Below are 18,599 nucleotides of genomic sequence, written 5' to 3' on the forward strand. Positions count from 1 at the left end.
TATTGGTTGGTATTAATAGATTTTTCTTTGTTGTAATTTACCACTTCCCTTGAAATTAATACTTCCTCCACTTTTGTATGAGGATAATTCTCTCCTCGGTGATAGGGAGGGAAAAAGAAACATATTGTCTAAGAATTTCTTGGTTTAAGACAAGGAAAACTACCAAGGAATTCAGTGGGATATAAACATTTAGGGTCTTTTAGTGAGTTGAGAAATCCTAGGAGTTAGTTAAATCAGTGACCAGAGGAAACCCTGAAAGAATAATATGTCTCTTCCACCAAAATGACCTATCTTTTTGTTGTTGTTGTTGTTGGGCTGGGGAGGGAGTGAGCTCCAAGATAAGCTGTGTTGTAATGGGCAAACTGCTGCAATGAAATTCAGGCAGAAAAGGAACATAATTATTTACACAGAGAAAATGGCAGCACATTAAAAGACATCTGCCATTTTGATCTGCCAATAGAGCATCTTCCATATTGAAGCAATTAAGAGGGGAAAAAAAGTTCCATAGAAATCTATTTGGCTATCTTTAAATAATAAAAGTAAAAAACCAGAAGCATATTTGGATGCTATCTGATACTGCTCATTAAAAAAAAAAAAGTTCTAAGCTTAGGGGAAAAAAAGGTGGGGTGGGGAGAAAAAAAAGACGTTTGCCAATTGGTCTAATCGGGGTGAATCTGTCTTGGATATCCCAATTTACTCAGCCAAATCTGCTTTTCATGCACACTTTTTGTTATTGTTTTGCTTTGTTTTTTGCAGTTTTTGAGCACTTCAGACTTAATTCTGAATGTATCAGGTATCAAAGCTCATCTTAGATAATATATGTGCAAAATAAGCACAGTTCAAAGCCATCTCTTCCTGAATCCAAACCCTAGATATCCAGTTTAACTTTGTGAGACAATAAATAATGAATGGAAAGAGGAGGTGGGTTATGTGCTATTGACTCCCCAGAACATTCCGACATTGTAAGGTGGGTGTCTTTATAAGCCTGAAGCTTATGTCATAACATAATCATTTTCCCCTAATAATAATGGATCCCTGAAACTTCTGAAGCACGTCATCTATTTCCCCAGCCATTCTTTCATTTTAATCCTTGCATTTGGTCAACCCACCATTTTAAGTGCTGGGACACTGCCCCTACGGAGCTCATGTTCTAGTGGGAGACAAGCAGGGAATGAGTGTTTAGAATGCAAGGTAAGGAACAATAAGAAAAGCTACGGCAGTGTTCCTTCCTCAGAGGAGGAAGCACTCAAGAAGGGCCTGGGATACCCCACAAAGCTTCGCTTCGGTGACTTCATTTATGGGGAGACCTGAAAGAGGAGGAATAGGCAGGAGGAGTCCATTCCTGGCAGAGCAAAGTATATGAGAACAGCTTATTTTCCCATGATTATGGAAGATGGAAAGAGGAGACCGTAACGGGGGAACCATGAAATTACCTGGTTTTTGACGGAAATCACACTGACACAAAATATGAAACAAACATCAAGGGTGAAGAAGGTCAAGTGAAATAGGGAAGCTGCTTCATTGTGTTTAAAGGGCTGCTCTGTCAATTTGTTGACTTGAAAATCCTAAGAGTATTTTTGTTGATGTTAAAATAGGAACTTATTGCAAGCTCCTAAAACAGTCCTCTGTTGCTCAAATGACTCAGCAATGTTTCTGTAGCTAAATAACCCCATGATCTGATAGGCCTCCAGCTTGAGTTGAGATGGCCTATTGGAGAGCATGCAATCCTGGGGTTCTCAGAATCTGGGATGTGTTCCAACTGTGCCCGCCTTCCAGTGATTTGGTGCTTTCCTCTCTCAAAACAGCAGCACAGTCTATGAGTTAGGATTGGTGTAATAATTGACAATTTTTAAAAAATAAAACAGTAACAGGATTAATTATGTGTCAAATATTCACGTTAGGATTATTCCCCTTCTAGTGATAAAGAGCAAAGCCAAGCATTTAATCGTTAACCCTCACTCTTCCTCTATATTTTATCAAATGATCACTGTTTGGAGGAAGAGGTTTGGAAATTAAAAATATGAGGTTCGATATTAGGATATTTCAGTTTAACTACTTTAACAAATCATTAGGTCAAAGGACAAAATCATACTCCCTCCTCTGGTTAGAATCCAAAAATTGTGATAAAAATTGAACATCCATTTTTTTTTTTAAGTAGGCTTCATTCCCAGTGTGGAGCCCAATGTGGGGCTTGAACTCATGACCCTGAGATCAAAACCTGAGCGAGGTCAAAAGTTGGATGCTTAACCGACTGAGCCACCCAGGTGCCCCTGAACATCCGTTCTTTTAATAAAATAATAATGGAAAGGAAATTTCCTAAAATACGCACACACACACCCCACAACACAACTCTTAATTTTAATTTTACTACCAATATTATGCTTAATGGTGAAACTCTAGAAACTCTTAAGTAACAAAGCAAGAATGGCTATTATTCAGCAATGTCCACAATAGCCAAACTATGGAAGGAGCCAAGATGCCCTGCAACAGACGAATGGATAAAGAAGATGTGATCCATATATACAACAGAATATTACTCAGCCATCAGAAAGGATGAATACCCACCATTTACACTAACCTGGATGGAACTGGAGGGGATTGTGCTAAGTGAAATAAGTCAAGTAGAGAAAGACAATTATCATATGGTTTCACTAATTTGTGGAACATAAGTAATAGCATGGAGGACATTAGGAGAAGGAAGGGAAAAATGAAGGGGGGGGGGAGTCAGAGGGGGAGATGATCCATGAAGGACTACGGACTCCGGGAAACAAACTGATGGTTTCACAGGGGAGGGGAATAGGGCTATGGGTTAGCCTGGTGATGGGTATTAAAGAGGGCACGTATTGCAATGAGCCCTGGGTGTTACATGCAAACAATGAATCATGGAACACTGCATCAGAAACTAGTGAAGTATGGTGACTAACCTAACCTAATTAAAAAAGAAAGAAGAAAGAAAGAAAAAGAAAGAAAGAAAGAAAGAAAGAAAGAAAGAAAGAAAGAAAGAAAGAAAGAGAAAGAAAGAAAGAAAGAAAGAAAGAAAGAAAGAAAGAAAGAAAGAAAAATGGCTATTATTATTGCTGTTATTTAACACATTCTAAAAGTGCAGATCTATAGAAAGACAAAAAAAATGTTAAAAAAAGAAAAGCAAATTGTCATTATTTAGCTCTTATGTAGTTGTCTCCTTAGAAAATCCAGGAAAATTAGCTGAGAAATTACATCACTTTAGAACAATGTCCAATAATAAACACATTAATTAAAATAGCTATAGTTTATACTAAAAATACTTAGAAAATACAACTTAAAAAAATCCACTTCACAACAGCATCCAAATATAAAGTAGCTAGCCATCAGCTTAATAAGAAATACAGAGAAGAAAACTACAAAACCTTCCCGATGGCAAATAAAAAGAGAATTGATTCAGTAGAAAGTCAGATCATGCTTCTGGATGGAAAGAATATTTAAAATTTTTTGTTCTTAAATTAATCCATAAATTTAAGGTAAACTCAATAAAATTCACAAAAATACTTATCAGGCACCAGAAAAATAATTTTAAAAATTATCTGGAGGAACAAAAAAGTCAAAATTTAAGAGTAATAAGAATAAGAAAATGAAAATAATGTGGAGAAAGCATCCGTCAGGTTTTAATATATATGTATATGACATATTAAAGAAAACTATAATACCAGCACTAGAGTAAATAGATAGAATTATAAGAATTAAAAGTAAAAAAAAATCTAATACAGTTGACCCTTGAACAACGTGGGGAATGGGGTACCAATGCCCCATGCAGTCGAAAATCCACTTATAACTTTTTTTTTTTTGATGTAAAGTTCGATGATTCATTGGTTGCGTATAACACCCAGTGCACCATGCAATACTTATAACTTTTGACCTTCCCAAAACTGAACTACAAATAGCCTACTGTTGGCCAGAAGCCTCACTGGTAACATTAACAATCAATTAACACATATATTGTATATAACATGTATTATATACTATATTCCTACAATAAAGTAAGGCGGAGTAAAGAAAATATTATTAAGAAAATCATAAGGAAGAGAAAATACATTTACAGTACTGTACTGTATTCATCTTAAAAAAATCCATGTGTAAGTGGACCCATGCCATTCAAACCTGTGTTGTTCAAGGGCCAAGTGTACTATGTAATGTGGTGACACTTCATAACACTATCTTACGAAGCAGGTGGGAATGACCGATTATTTCTTAAATGATATTTAGGTAATGGCCAACAAATGGGGTCTATACATTTATTTCACATGGACAAATGGTTGAAATGGGAAATAGTAATGTGTAAGAAAGAAAAGATAGGTGAATACTGACATCTATTTTGGATGAGAAAAAGCCTTGCTAACAATAATATTAAACAGACAAAAACTGGTACCCAAAGAGCATCACCTATAATTATGAACACAGCACAATCGGAATTGAAAGGGCATAGAAACGCTGAGAAATTCTATGCAGTAGGTATGACAGGTCCAAGGTTAATAACAGTAGAAGAAGAAATGACTTTACAAATCAGTTGCAAAGTGGTGAATATACAATTCAAAAAATGGGCAAAGAACATGAATAGCCAATTTACAAAAGAAAAGGAACAGAAAAGAAATGATCAATACTTACTTAAAAAATCCTAGGTTTACTAATAATGAAAGGCATTGACATTTTAAAATGTAATTATATTTCACTTATCAAGTTGCCAACGATTTGAAAAGAGTAATAATAATATCTAGAGTTGGCTTGAATCTGAAGAAATGAGACCCCACTTATTTCACTCATAGTACGGTAAATATTTCTGGTAGTATACATATTTCTGGTGGTCAGTTTGTCAATTAAGTATCAAAGGCTTTTGATCCAGTAATTCTACTCTAGAAATTTATCCTAAAATACTATTTAGATATGCAGAGAGAGTGTGTGAAAACAATGTCCTTACATAATGGTCAACTGAGATCAGACACCTTTACAGTGGCAATTAGGAAGATATTCAGGAAAATGTTAACATAAGCATATTGATGCTGATAAGTGTGTATCACATATTATTAGGTGGAAAAAAGTGGACATGAATTTTATCATTGCCTTTTTTAGAGATCATATATATATATATGCTAAGAAAAAGTCTGGAAAGAAATAAAAACTAGCAGTGATTATTATCAAGTTATTTTATTATTGATAATACTATTTCTGCTTGTTTGTATTTTCTAACTTTCCTACAAAGAATATGCGTTAATTACATAGTAGAAGAAAATCACAAAACTCTTTGCAAATACATATTACTGCAATTATTATGGCTGTGATTTAAATTGAACCTGACGTCCCCTGTTCACTTTCCCCTGGAACCTTAGATTGATAAATTACAGGTTTTTCCTCTTCTGAAGATTGTTATTATTTGAGGACAGGGTAAACAGATTTTTTTTTAAGCATTAACTAGAAAAGACATGAGCTTTATATTCATAGTATAGTGTATACACCTGATGGAGCCCTCTAAGTATCCAAGCTTGTTCGTTATTTCACTGAAGGGCAATGTGACCATGGGCACGTCTCTGGAGCTCCTGATATCTCATACTCCTTCTTTATCCAGAAAATGGTGATACAAATATTCATGCTGAACCTCGTGGGGCTATGTGAGTAATGACGTGAAACAATGGCCAGGACAAAGTTTTATAAATTAATGAAGAGCTAGGTAGATGAGAAGGGTTATTCTCAGTTCTTTTTTCTTTGCACTTTTCCCACCCATTACACACTTCTTGTGTTTTTAGAGATGCCATAAGGCTGATATTTTTTCAAAGTAAATAGCATCTCAAAACCGGGGCAGGCCAGCTCTTCATCTGCCCAAACCGCAACGTTCTTGATATTAACAGCCCAAGATGGACTTAAATGTGGAAGAGTCATCCAGTGTTCTACTCACCGGCTGCCTTCTGAGTTGTCTGTGAAGCTGGGCTACAGAATGGAGTAAAGAAAAAGGAAATAAAAGGCTTGGGTGTATTAAGATGGCTTCCCTCCTCGTATTTCTAAAGATCCGTAATGCTTATGGCGAGTTTAGGCAAACACAATCCTGATTATTTACATGGCATATGGAAGTAAACACTCAAGGAGAAAGAAACCTGATGCTTTTACTCAGCGTGATATAAACCATTATCTTATGTTTTCTATGGAAAACAGTCTCAGCCGAGATATTTGGTAACTCAGTAGGCTATTAATAGGATGTGGAATGTGATTACTCCTTTTGGATTACTTCAATATGTAATTACTTCTAGGAGCTAGCAGAAAGAGACTCTATTAAATGATAATTATAGGACTGTATTTGCTTTAAGGTTTTGTAATAGCTCTAAACATGGGAGTTTTCATTAACTGTTTGCCATAGTTAATAAAGTCATTTTTCTTAAAAAGTAGCAATTCCCTGCAAAAGTGGTGGCTCCGCATAGGATTAGACTCTTACAGGGAAGGGGAGGGGAGACAGACTGTGTACTGGGCTGGCTCATCCATGGTAATAGAATCTCTTTGAAAATACGGATGGCATTCCCGAAGTGTTGTGACAAAGTAAAATACTTATAACTCCCTAGAGAACACTATGTCTTTGTATAATGTTCTCAGAGGGTTAACGGCAACTAAATATTATTGCACACATAAAAACAAAGAAGACACGGCAGGTGATGGAGGCGAAGTTGGCACAGTGAGAAAAACCTAGAAGCACCTGCTGTGTCAGGTGTTTCTGACCTGCTGACCACAAATATTTGAGTCGACAGATCATAAAAGAGGGGGTGGCATAAGATACATGTGAGAACAGCAGAGTTTTCCAAAGGAGTCAGTCACCTCGCTATTGATAAAACTAAATGTATGCTGAAATATTTTGTAAGAAGTATCTTCTTCATCATAAAACTAACAAAAGCCTAGGCTTATGTCAACGTAGCAATCTATCAACCTAGGGTAGGGTCCCAAAAGAGCTTGGGGATTAAGAAAAATCCAAGAGTAGAGACAGGGATTTTCATGCACTCGAAGTGTACACCTATCTTAGAAAGTATTATGAAAACATTGTGTATGCTACCTTCTTCAGTTTGGCTCTGGAAACACTAAATGGCCACTACATGTCAGGGTCTCCCTGCTCTGGAGAAACGTACCTTTACAAAAGGAAAGTCCTATATTATACACGTATAGCATTAGAGGTATGTGAGCTCCCAGCTGAGAACTACTCATCTATCTCAGTGCTGAGTAGAGTTATCTCTTAAAGGTGCTTAAGGCACTCACAGGTGCCCATCAACCAAAGCCAACAAGTAAAAGAAAAATCCTAGATGAAAGAGAAAATTAAAGCACTCCAAGTACTGTTTCTATTTCAAAATGATAGGAATCATTTACAAAGTGAAGGGCAGGTTGTTTTATAGGGTTCCTTGAAAACACAGGTCTCTCCTATAACTACCTTCACACTCTCAAGAGCACGACCACTGCGGAGGGCAAGGCATCAGGAAAGAAAAATCTGTCATGGCGCATAGGACATTTTATCCCACAGTCTCATTTGGTATGTGCTTGGCCTATTTTTTTTTAAGATTTTATTTATTTATTTGACAGAGAGAGAGAGAGAGAGATCACAAGCAGGGGAGCGGCAGAGGGAGACAGAGAAGGAGAGGGAGAAGCAGACTCCCCACTGAGCAGGGAGCCCGATGCGGGGCTCGATCCCAGGACCGTGGTATCATGACCTGAGCTGAAGGCAGGTGCTTAACCAACTGAGTCACCTAGGCAGCCCTTGATATGTGCTTGATTTTAAAAAGCCATAACTAAATGCTCAAATGAGTTCCAGAAAGAATAATAAAGTATGTTAATCATATTCCCTCAAATCCACGGAGCATGGGGAATTCCTTTACTTTAATAATCAACCCAGTAGAGCCAGTGGTGAGGGCTGTAACCTCTAGCCTCTGAGAGCCTAGGTTTAAAACCTAGGTCTAACTCTTAGGTGGCAGATAGACTCTGAATAAGTTACTTGATGGTTCTGTGCCTCATTTTCCTCATCTTCACATGGGAAGGATAATAATCACCCTGACCTATGGTGTGTTGAGAGAATGAAATTAGAGAGTGTAGGAAGGGTCTGGGTATGGTGCCTGGAGCATAGCTGCTGGGATTTATGATACTGATGATAGTGATAACAGTGATGGGAAAAGTGATGATACTTACTAGGTTAACGTAAGCTCCTCTAAGCCTGATCTCAGTCACTGGGAAAGCAATCAATCTATAACCTAGTGCACAGTGAGCGTGTGGCTAATGAAAGCCTATGTACTCAGGAGGACCACCTTTTATTCCTATGTCAAATGATGGCATTCGTCTTCCCATTTCCACAGACGGGCATTGTCACCGGCTTATAGGAACAGCTGCAGACCAAAATACCCTGGCCACAAGTCAAGAAACTAATTTTTTGACCCTGGCTGGCTACCAACTTTGTCAAGGGACTCTCCATCTGTTTGGTCCTGTACAACAAGAGCAACTGCTTCAAATAATTTGGGAGTCTAGAACTTCTCCAATGAGATGAGAAGCAAGAATGATATTAAATTTTGCCGTGCTTACAGTTGCCAAATGATGCTTTGTCCATGCCCTTCAGGCAATAATTCTGCAAGCACGTTTAGATTTCAAGCTCTGTACCCAACCATACTGCATTAATACCATGCTTGGAAGGGAAGGCCAGCTGAAAGGTTGCATTGCCTTACAAAGTTGAACTAATCTCTTTTAATGCTTTATTTGATATCAATATTCATAGAGCCATGCTTCCCCCTAAGGGTTTATCAACCTCTTAAAAAAAGATAAATGACGTTGTTTGCATATTGACCCTGTAAGCTTCCCCACCTGGTTTTCCCACTGCTTCATGAATATCAAAGCCAACGAAAAGAGTAAAATAAAATTAGACTCACTTATTCATATGCACCAAATGAGCCCACATGTCTCAAAAATAAAGATGGCATTATTATTTCTTGTTTGTTCTTCAACAGAGAGGCATTATTAAGATTAGGGAAAACACTTGTGCTTTGCAATATAAAAGCCATTCATTCTCCATTTCTACTTCTCTAAATGCATAGGAACCTTGGTACGAACCTCTGTTGTCTCTGACTGTGAAATTTGGATTGTGAATGATTTCAGGGGGTAGACTGAAGATAAATCTTGGTCCATTGGCTGTGTCATCCTTGTCATCTGCACTAATTGTAACAATTGGCTGAAAGAGAAAGGTGGCCCATAAATAAATCATGCTGACAATGACACATCATTCATTCAAAAATTCCTGCCTGGCTGAGAAGCCTGGGTTTAACAAGAGGACATAGCTACAGTGCTAAAGTAAGACTCCGAAGCCCTCTTGGGCAGTGGGAAGTAGCTCTAGATGAAGCTCTCAAGACCAAACTCTGTTTCTAAATGCCTTGTTTATAGCCAGGGAGGGGGAAAGCATCATTACCTGGTTAGAAAGTGGCTTGGTCTGATCACTCTCACAGATGAAGCCTTCATAAGGGGCAGCAAACTTGGGAGCATTATCATTGACGTCAAGGACCCTAATGGCCACTGGAACTTTGGCTTCCTGATGCCGGTTGTCTGAAAGAAGGAATTCAGGCAGTAAATGCAAGCCCTTCATGACATTCCACTGTGTGAGCAAGTTTGAGAACCACTGGCCTATAGGTAAATAAGTACCTACAAATCTTAGCTCTAAGCGTTCTGCTGCTCTGGGTTTAAACAATCCTGAGTGGCAGGATAAAGTGGGGAATCCTTCCGTGATGGCTATGAGTTTCAAGCAGCTGAGGGCTATCAGCTCACTTGCCAAGACTATACCCACTTCTGCCAAAAAAAAAGAAAAGAAAAGAAAAAAGAAAATATCTCTCTGTGTTTATATGTCATCTTCGATAGATGACCAAGAATAAATTTGAAAGTTCGAAAAAATATGCTTAAGACTAAAAAATATATTCTATCTCAGCTGTCTTTTTCCAGAATATATATAGAGTCTGATGGAATAAAATTTGGTAAAGTAGAATCAAAACCTTTAGGAGAATACTTACGGATTTCTGCCGCGAAAACGGATATGTTGAGCCAGGCGGTTTCCTCTCTGTCCAAAGGTTTTGTGGTTTTAATAAAACCGTCCTCTGGATTAATAGTGAAAAACCTGTCGAGGTCAGTATGACGATCGATGGAATACCTAAGCAGAATGCAAATGAAGCAATTAGAGACATTCCGAGCAGCTTAATATTTGAATATTTTCTCCATGCTGTATTTAAAACAACTTTTTCAATGAATTGCTTGAGCTAGGTTTCCTTTTTAATCAAATTTACTTTTTAAACTTCATACATGAATGTTTTATAGAAATCATTTTGCCACATTGGAATTCTTTATTCAGTACAATGAGTGAAAGAGCTGTTTAGCATGTATTTGATTGAGAAACATAATGACATGTTGCATATTTCTTCATATTTACTACAATCTCCCACCATCTGAATATTTATGAAAGTGCATTTGGGAAGTGGGATTGCCTTGTTCCCAAACTACTCAGAAAGTCACAAATGTATCAAACCTTTATCAGCTTTTTGCAATATTAAATATTAAATAGTTTTAAGCTTATCTAAATGTATCATCAAGGATCATTTATGGTCCTAAAAATCAGTTTTCTCCTTATTTAAAAAAAAGTGCTAACTCTATTTTGAATGAACGCATTTAGTTTATTTATTTGGTTTTAGGGGTTCCCAGGGAGCTTGGTTCTGAATTCCATGGTGAAATATGCAAAACAGCCTTGGTCATTCATTTATAGAGCATTCTCCCCACACTTTCATGATGGGCTGTGCCTAATAGCATAGCTGGAATGTTTTAGCTACTCCTGTCCACTAGAAAATTTGCTTTTTTTCTAACAAAAGACAAAATAATTTCCAGAATATTACTGGATCATATTTATGGCAAAGGGAGGCAGGAGATGGGACAAGAAGAATGGCCTATACTGAGGTGTAGTAAGGTAAAATATCTCGCCCAGGATACCCAGAGGTAAAAGTACTGGAGTGCTGGTTTTAATAAGTCTGTTGAATTCCAAATCCCTTTTCCTTTTCACTCTGCCATACTGTCTCCAAAATGAAGAGCAAAGGTAGTTAGGTAAACTCTGGGAGTTATATGGGGTTTCATAATTGGGTGGTTTCCTGCTTTTGGAGGGCTTAGCTGTGCTTTCCTAATGTTTACAGAATACAGATGTCTGAAGGTGCTCATCGAGGGTCATAAAAGCCAAGGTATATTAAAGGTGGCAAAGACCATGGATGTCAGAGAGTTTAATCTCTTCAATTTACAAACGATGGGATTTGCAAATGGCCCATTATCTAATTTCTGGGGGAGCCAACATTAGAACCCGTATCTTCCAATTCTAGATCATGTTGTTTCCACAGAGGTCCCCCACATGGAGCTGCACTTCACAGTATAAAAGACAAGAGCTCATCCATGATATCATTAGGCTTTGAAGCTCCCTGTGGGAATGGAATGATGAATCCCCTGCCCCAGTCAGGAAACTAAAGATAAACCATTTACACCTTGTAAATGTCAGGAGAGGCTCAGTAACATAGCCTTCAGTAGATAGCCCTCTGTGAAAAGGAGGCAAAAATAATAGAATTTCTTTTTCCCCTGCCACCAGGGAGTTTACTATCTAGTTGACATGACAAGACACACTCACAGGAAGAAGATAATTAACAATGCAGTGTTATTCTCTAGAAGTGAAGGGCATGAATTTTGGTTGTGTAAATTCCTAGATACAAGTTCATGCTCTGATACATATAAGCTGGTGATACTGGAAAAGCCACAGAGTTCTTTGACTCTCAGCTGACTTATCTCTTAAATGGGAACATTAATAGTACCTAGCTTTTAGCTTCTCTGTAAGAATTAAAGAATTACATGAAATGATGATACATGTTAAGCTATATAACCTAGTGCCTCTCATACTGTAAACAGTACAACATAGTTGTACAAAGCATAGTTGCTCTTCTTTTTCTTGTTGCTGGTGTCACACGCTGTGGACAGTAAATGGAAGTTCTCAAATGTCAATCTACAGAGTATGACCTTCATTCTACAGCCAGTGAAAAATCATAGAGGCTTTTGATCAGAGGAACAAATAAGTGGAATCGGACCATGGGGATGCTTAATAAGGTAGGGTGGGCAAGATGTTCTAAGCAAGAGAGAGTGGAGGAAGGGCAGAGACATGGTTACGATCTGAATAAGGTGACATGGTACAGGAACTGGTATAGGAGTGAGAGCGGGAACAGAAGACTGTGTGGTGGAGAGAGTACCAGTAGGAGGCTGGGAGAGTCCTAGAGAGTTCCTCGCTTGAGTGTCAGAGGAGACATTGAAAAACACAAAAGCAAAGTCAGTAGGAATATGCGGCCACGCTAAGAAAGTAACAAGTCAGCTGTACCTCAGGTTTCACAGAATCACAGTAGAGTCAGGTTTATTTATTTTTTTAATTTTTTTAAGGGTGTCACAATAAGTATGAGCTCAAAAGTAAGTTTAAATAAATGAGTGAGGCAGTGAGGGAGAAAAGCAAGTGTGTGAAAATTCATAGCAGACAGCAGGATAGGTACAGAGTAGAACTAGGGAGAAAGATCAGCCCTGAGGCAGAGAATCTGGAGGGTTAATTCCGCCATGCATGGGTAGAAGTGCTGTAGATGAGGGGACAGAGAGAGAGGGAGGTCCAAGTCAAAAGGATGCATCTCAGGTAGCCCCCACTGCCTGGACAGGGATCAAAGACTAGTGAAGACCCCACGGTGGTGCTGTCCAGACATGAATAGGTTACTGCCAAGGAAGCTAAGAGAGAATATCTCAAAAAGCTAACAGTGAACAAAAGTGTATCTCATACTACAGAGTCTGAGAAGGAAAGATCTGTAAAATTTCCATGCAGCAAAGAGTCTGGTTGATGCTACAGTGTCCTACCCACATGTCCAAGGACACAAATTCCTGTACAGGCGAAGATAAACAATCAGGAAATTAGGTAGTGCAGACAGGAGGACAGGAGACAAACCACATAAAAAGATTTGAATGTTCTATAATTTGTTTGGAGACTGAGTGGGTAAGGGGGGGTTCAAGGGCGGTACTGAGCATCTTTGGATAATTATAGACACGGAAATTGCCTACATACACAGAACAGCTACCACTGAAAACATGACCCAAATAACCAATCGCAGATGTGGATCCTGGAGACATGAGGCACAGAGGAAATGAGCAGTTGTTCCAAGTGTTTTTACATCATCACTCTTCCAATGCGTTGCTAATGCACCTTGATATTCTAAGGCCAAAGCTAACTCATTTAAAATCCACACCATGGACATTTTTGAGTAGGTTAAAGTGTTGCACCAATCATCAGTCATTATATAATATTTCTTCCTGCATAGAAAGAACACTGTACTCAAACCTTCTTGGGAAATTTTTTCATTGGTGGCTGTTTGGCTAGAATAGGAAGCTCAAAATGGACTGAAGGCAGATCTGGACTGAAGTCCAGTCTTCAATACTGAACTGGCCATGTGACTTTGAAGACTGCATTTCACACCTTTGAGGCTCAGTATTTCCATCTATTGCGTCCTAAAGCAGTCATAGCCTCAAAGGTTGTCTGAGGATTAGTTTAAATAACTTAGTGTAACACATTGTCTGGGGCTAAGAAGATGCCCATTAAAGGGCAGTTCTCTTCTTTCTCCCAAAAAGGACAACATTCAAGGATTTAAAGGCAACTGACAACATTTATACACACACACACACACACACACACACACACACACCCATTTATATCACATTTTCTTTATCCATTCATCCATTGATGGATACTGAAGTTATTTCCATGTCTTGGCTATTGGGAAGAATAAAGCAGTGAACATGGGAGTGCAGATATCTCTTCAAGATACGGCCATTATGAAAAACAGTATAGAGGTTCCTCAAAATGCAGCTGGCAGCTGGATTTTTCCTGTGGGCTGTAACTCATCAACCCTGGAACCAGAAAGACATCCCTGACCCTCCTTGAGCCTACCAAGGACAACACATAACATAAGGAGTCACTGTGATTTTGCATGGTGAGCACTGTGAGGTGGAAACTGCATCTGATCCATCAGTAGGGTGCCCTGGAAGAATTTCTAGGGAAGGTGATGCCCAAGTGGAGGCAGGAAAAATGAGCACCATGTAGCAAGATTGAAAGAGAGGGGAGCAGAGCTCCCACAGGGAGGAAGAACAGGCGAAGGTCAGGGATGAGGAGAGAGTAGGTTGTGCTTCAAAGAACAGGAAGTGGCCCCATTTAGCTGCAACTCAGAGTCTGATTCCAAAGGAAAGTAGACCAAAAAGGGAAGAGATGAGCAAGGCACAGCAGGAATCGGGATAGAGAGGCTCCAAGAAGAGCGTGACACTAAATAAGAGAGTTGGGATTATTCGGGAGGGAGCGGCAAGGGGAATAGTTGGATCATTGATAACTGAGGTCTGAAGTCTGATATGATGTCTGGATGTGTGGTTAAAAATGCTCAGTCTGGCTATAGGACAACAGAAAGATGGGTGAGACACTGGAGGCAGAGAGACCAGGAGGAGGCAGAGGACGAAGTCAAGGTGAGAAGGGCATCAGCATGGGGCGCCTGGATGGCTCAGGTGGTTAAGCGTCTGACTCTTGATTTCAGCTCAGGTCCTGATCTCAAGGTCTTGGGATTGAGCCCTGCATCAGGCTCCACGCTCAGTGCAGAGTCTGCTCGTCCTTCTCTGTCTGCTCCTCCCCCAACCTCTCTAGCTCTTGCTCTCTTGCTCTCTCTCTCAAATAAATAAATAAAATCTTAAAAAAAAAAAAATGGAATCAGTGGAAGAGCCATGGACGAGCCCAGACCAGGTTTCAGGCAGCTGTGCACTTCTGTCCCATCCACATCTCTGATGTGTGACCGGCCTTCTCTGGCTATCTTCCTCCCTTCTCATCTCCATCATCTTCCTCATCAGCCTCATCGCTCATTAACACAGGGTGGGGAGAGGTGGAGGCAGGGTTCTGAATCACTTTTCTAGTTAGCTTTTTTAAGTCACAAAGATCGATTCATAATAATAAAAACAGCCTCAATTTTTGTGGCCCTTTGTTATCTCTTCAAAGTGCTCGATAGCTATTAGCTAGACAGAGCTTGCTTTCCTAGCCCCCTGTTCACGGGCTGTGTCACTCTGGCCAAGTCACTTTGCCCCACGGAGAACCCATTTCCCCTCAAATGAAGTGACAACAATTCCTATAAAATAAAGTTGATGGGATACATTAGATCCTATGTCTAACACGTAATAGAATAACTGGAGCATAGAAATAAATTGTAATTACAATAATTACTTCACAATCCTTATTCCTACTCAGCACAGCTCCCTGAGACAGGCCCCACTGAGAGCTGCATCACGGGCAACACAATGGCAAGCCCAGTGCAGACAGAATTTAGGTAGTTTGAACGAGCTGATCCAAAAAGTTAGTGGCAGGGGAGGAGTCAAACTCACATCTTCTAAATCCTAATCTTATTTACACTGCGTCGAACTGGATTATCTTGGACCCCGTTTGAAACTGAAGAATGTGCTTCCCTCAGGGCTTTCCTAAAACCTCGTGCCTCGAAAATTCCTCATCCAGGCTTTTAAATAAACGTCTGTACCTGATCGGGCTGTTGGCAGCATCAGGGTCTTTGGCATGCACTCTCCCAACCACCGTGCCAGCCGCCGCGTTTTCTTGGACTTCATGGATGTAGCTTGGGGCCAAGAACATGGGGGGCTCGTCAGCATCTTCCACTGCAATCTTCACCGTCACAGTGTCCTTGAAAGGCCCGTTGCTGATGAACTTTGGGTCGATGTGCACGTTGGCTGCCTCTACCTTTAAGCTGTATGCTCTTTTGGTTTCAAAATCTACGGGCTGGCAAGAAAGAAGAGAAGACTGACAACCAATTCCTTGAAAGAATCATGGAGGAGAAAGACCACATCGTTTTACAGGGCAGAGTGAATAGCTCCTCAAAGGGAGAAAATAAGTGTCTATTCAATATCGAATTACCTGAGCCATTTGGTCAGAAAATCAGACAAATCAATTGCTGAAATCTGGACTGTGCTCCATGGGTAATTCCAGGAGCACAACAGACACAGAAGGACCACATCATTGAAAATGAACTTCTTTCTATAATAACAACACTAAGGCTGTCCAAATCACTCACTAAAATCATCTAAGGAAAGGAATTAAAATACTGCAAAAGTAAACGATGTAGCCCACTCTGTAAAGTACTAAGAATCTTGGTAATAAAAACACCCACTGAATTTCAGCACAAGTATGTCTTGCTAGATGACTGTTCTCTTACACACACACACACACACACACACACACAGCTGGCATAATCATATTGAAAACCTAATTTTTAATTTTCTGATCTGTAGCATCTCCCAAATTCTGGGACCCCGACCAACAGTGGCCCTTAAGATGACTTCAGGTAGTTTATGGGTAACTTTGGTGGATGGATTTGTTGAATGATATTCACTCACTTATTAAGTTACTTACTGACACTAGTATTCCTTTTCTAATTCTTCTATTACCAAACAGCTCAAGGATACATCTGTAGACCTGAGTATAGTGCTACTTTTTAACATACTTTTTAATCTCCTTTTGAGAAACTGGGATACAACTGTCTAGCTAGAATGTAATGACATCATTTTGTTTGATTGCATTCATTTCTAGGTTACCTTCCAGTTATGGCAAGTGATATAGGACAATTAGAATAATGCTCCCCTGTTAAAAGAATGCATATATGTTTAAAAGAAGCCTGATTAAAGAAAAAAAGTATCAACAATATAGATTTCACACAGATTCAAGAAAAATTGAGAAGCAGTATTTGAATGATTGCAGTTATTGAGAAATTGATGAAATACTCCCTGTTTCTGAATGAGAAGAGGTTCAGTGAATCAGTCAGCCAAAGGTGAAAAGTACAACTGTGGCAGAGAAACAAGCCCGAATGCCTAGGAAACAGAACTTTCTAATTAGCACTCAGGATGACGCTAAGCTACTGAATGATTGGAAAGAGTTAGGTCTTTTAAGGTTAGCATCTGCCTGCCATGCTGTTGTCAATTGCCTGGCAAACACTTATTGTGAATGGGCATATAATCATAGGGTTTAGTCCTGACCTAATTCTACAAAGCTCATAACTAAGGATGATTCCAGTTTCAGGAAGGAGAAACACATTCAAAGTTTTTCCATCATCTTCCCACTCCCAACACCCCAGATTCAGGGAACACTCTTCTTCCTGAAGGAAAAATTGGACACAGCCAATCCACCCTTCTGGGACTCAGCAGCTCCTTTGTCCTTCTCTAGGTTACTGAGCAGCAGAAAGGAATGTTATTGATGGGCTGCAGGTATGAGATTACTACAATTTCTCAAAAACTCTCCAGTTATTACACAATATGACACAATATGAAACACTGCAATGTGATAGTTCTGAGAGCAGGGAAGGAGAAACTTTCTAGTCTCAGGTAGCCTGTTGATGCTCTTAGAGCAGAACTTTTTGAACTCAGTTTAGGCACATGGCTAGGGACCCAGAGCCCAGAGCCATGTTCCCACTGGACAGCACTGTTGATGTTGAGGTTACTGTAGTCACACTGCCGTCTGACCGATACTTTTCAGATTCCAAGCAAAACTCCCCAAACCCTTGCAAACCTTTGTCTGGAATGTCCTTTCTTGTTTGGTGGGATAAGACTAAGTCTTCTGGAGGTCTTCCCAATCCTCATTGCCTTGTGAAGTCAACTTCCCTGAGCTGCCTTTCTGCAGCCCCTTATTCTCACTCCTGCTAGGTGGGTGGGGAGGGGGGCATCCCAAAGGACTCTGTTAAGTCTTGTTGATCTTTGCTTCCTTGCTCCCTGGGATTGACTGTAACAAGTGAGGACCTACACTAATTGTTTTGACCGAATGGGGAGCAGGGTTGATGGATGGATGACCTTTACGCATTTACCTACAATTTATACCTTGACTCCTTCCAAAAATAGATTTAAGGTAGTTTCCCCTATGAACATTTATATCCATGTTATGAGTAGTTGAAATAAAGCTAAATGAGGCAACACACTACATAAACCATAAAAATCTTAATACCCCTTAGTTTACTAATCCCACCTCTGAGAATTCTCCCTGAGGGATTGATCCAACAGAAAACCAAAACAAACAATATTCAAAAATGCATGGTGTTTGTCAGATGTAGTAAAGGGTTATATCTAATCAGGGGAAACATACACACAAAACACCAAATCCAACTGTGAGATTTTATTAAGGAAATAATGGTCCATCAATAGGATGGGATGTTATGTAGTCATTAAAAATGATTATGTATATTATATAACAGCATGTAAAATGTTTATGATGTGACATTAAGTTAACAAATCAGATCACTCTATGATTGCAACTGTGTCAAATGTTATATACCCATATGTATATACATGTGGACAAAGAATATAAAAAATGCTCAGACATAAAAATAGTTCTATTAAAATAGGGGATATTTAAAACATGTTCTAATGCTGCTCTCACACTGCTTTACAAGGAGTTTATTTGGTAGAAAGGAAATAGCTCAGAAACTGCGCCAGAATCTCTGTGCCATAAATAGGAGCCCACTCGATCA

At 39.3% G+C, this 18,599-nt stretch overlaps 1 protein-coding gene across 4 annotated transcripts in view; it reads right to left on the reverse strand.

The window, feature by feature from the left end:
* CDH11 (cadherin 11) overlaps nt 1-18,599 on the reverse strand; it is a 159,544-nt gene that overhangs the window by 10,417 nt on the left and 130,528 nt on the right. For all 4 annotated transcript variants that reach the window (XM_034672331.1, XM_002925894.4, XM_034672329.1 and 1 more), the window contains 4 exons: nt 15,615-15,868; nt 10,029-10,165; nt 9,437-9,570; nt 9,085-9,202 (listed from right to left, as the gene is read on the reverse strand). In XM_034672331.1, the coding sequence (XP_034528222.1) occupies nt 9,085-9,202; nt 9,437-9,570; nt 10,029-10,165; nt 15,615-15,868 (643 nt within the window). The remainder of the gene's footprint in view (nt 1-9,084; nt 9,203-9,436; nt 9,571-10,028; nt 10,166-15,614; nt 15,869-18,599) is intronic.

Source organism: Ailuropoda melanoleuca, chromosome 12 (genome assembly GCF_002007445.2).
Source record: "Ailuropoda melanoleuca isolate Jingjing chromosome 12, ASM200744v2, whole genome shotgun sequence".
Lineage (NCBI taxonomy): Eukaryota > Metazoa > Chordata > Mammalia > Carnivora > Ursidae > Ailuropoda > Ailuropoda melanoleuca.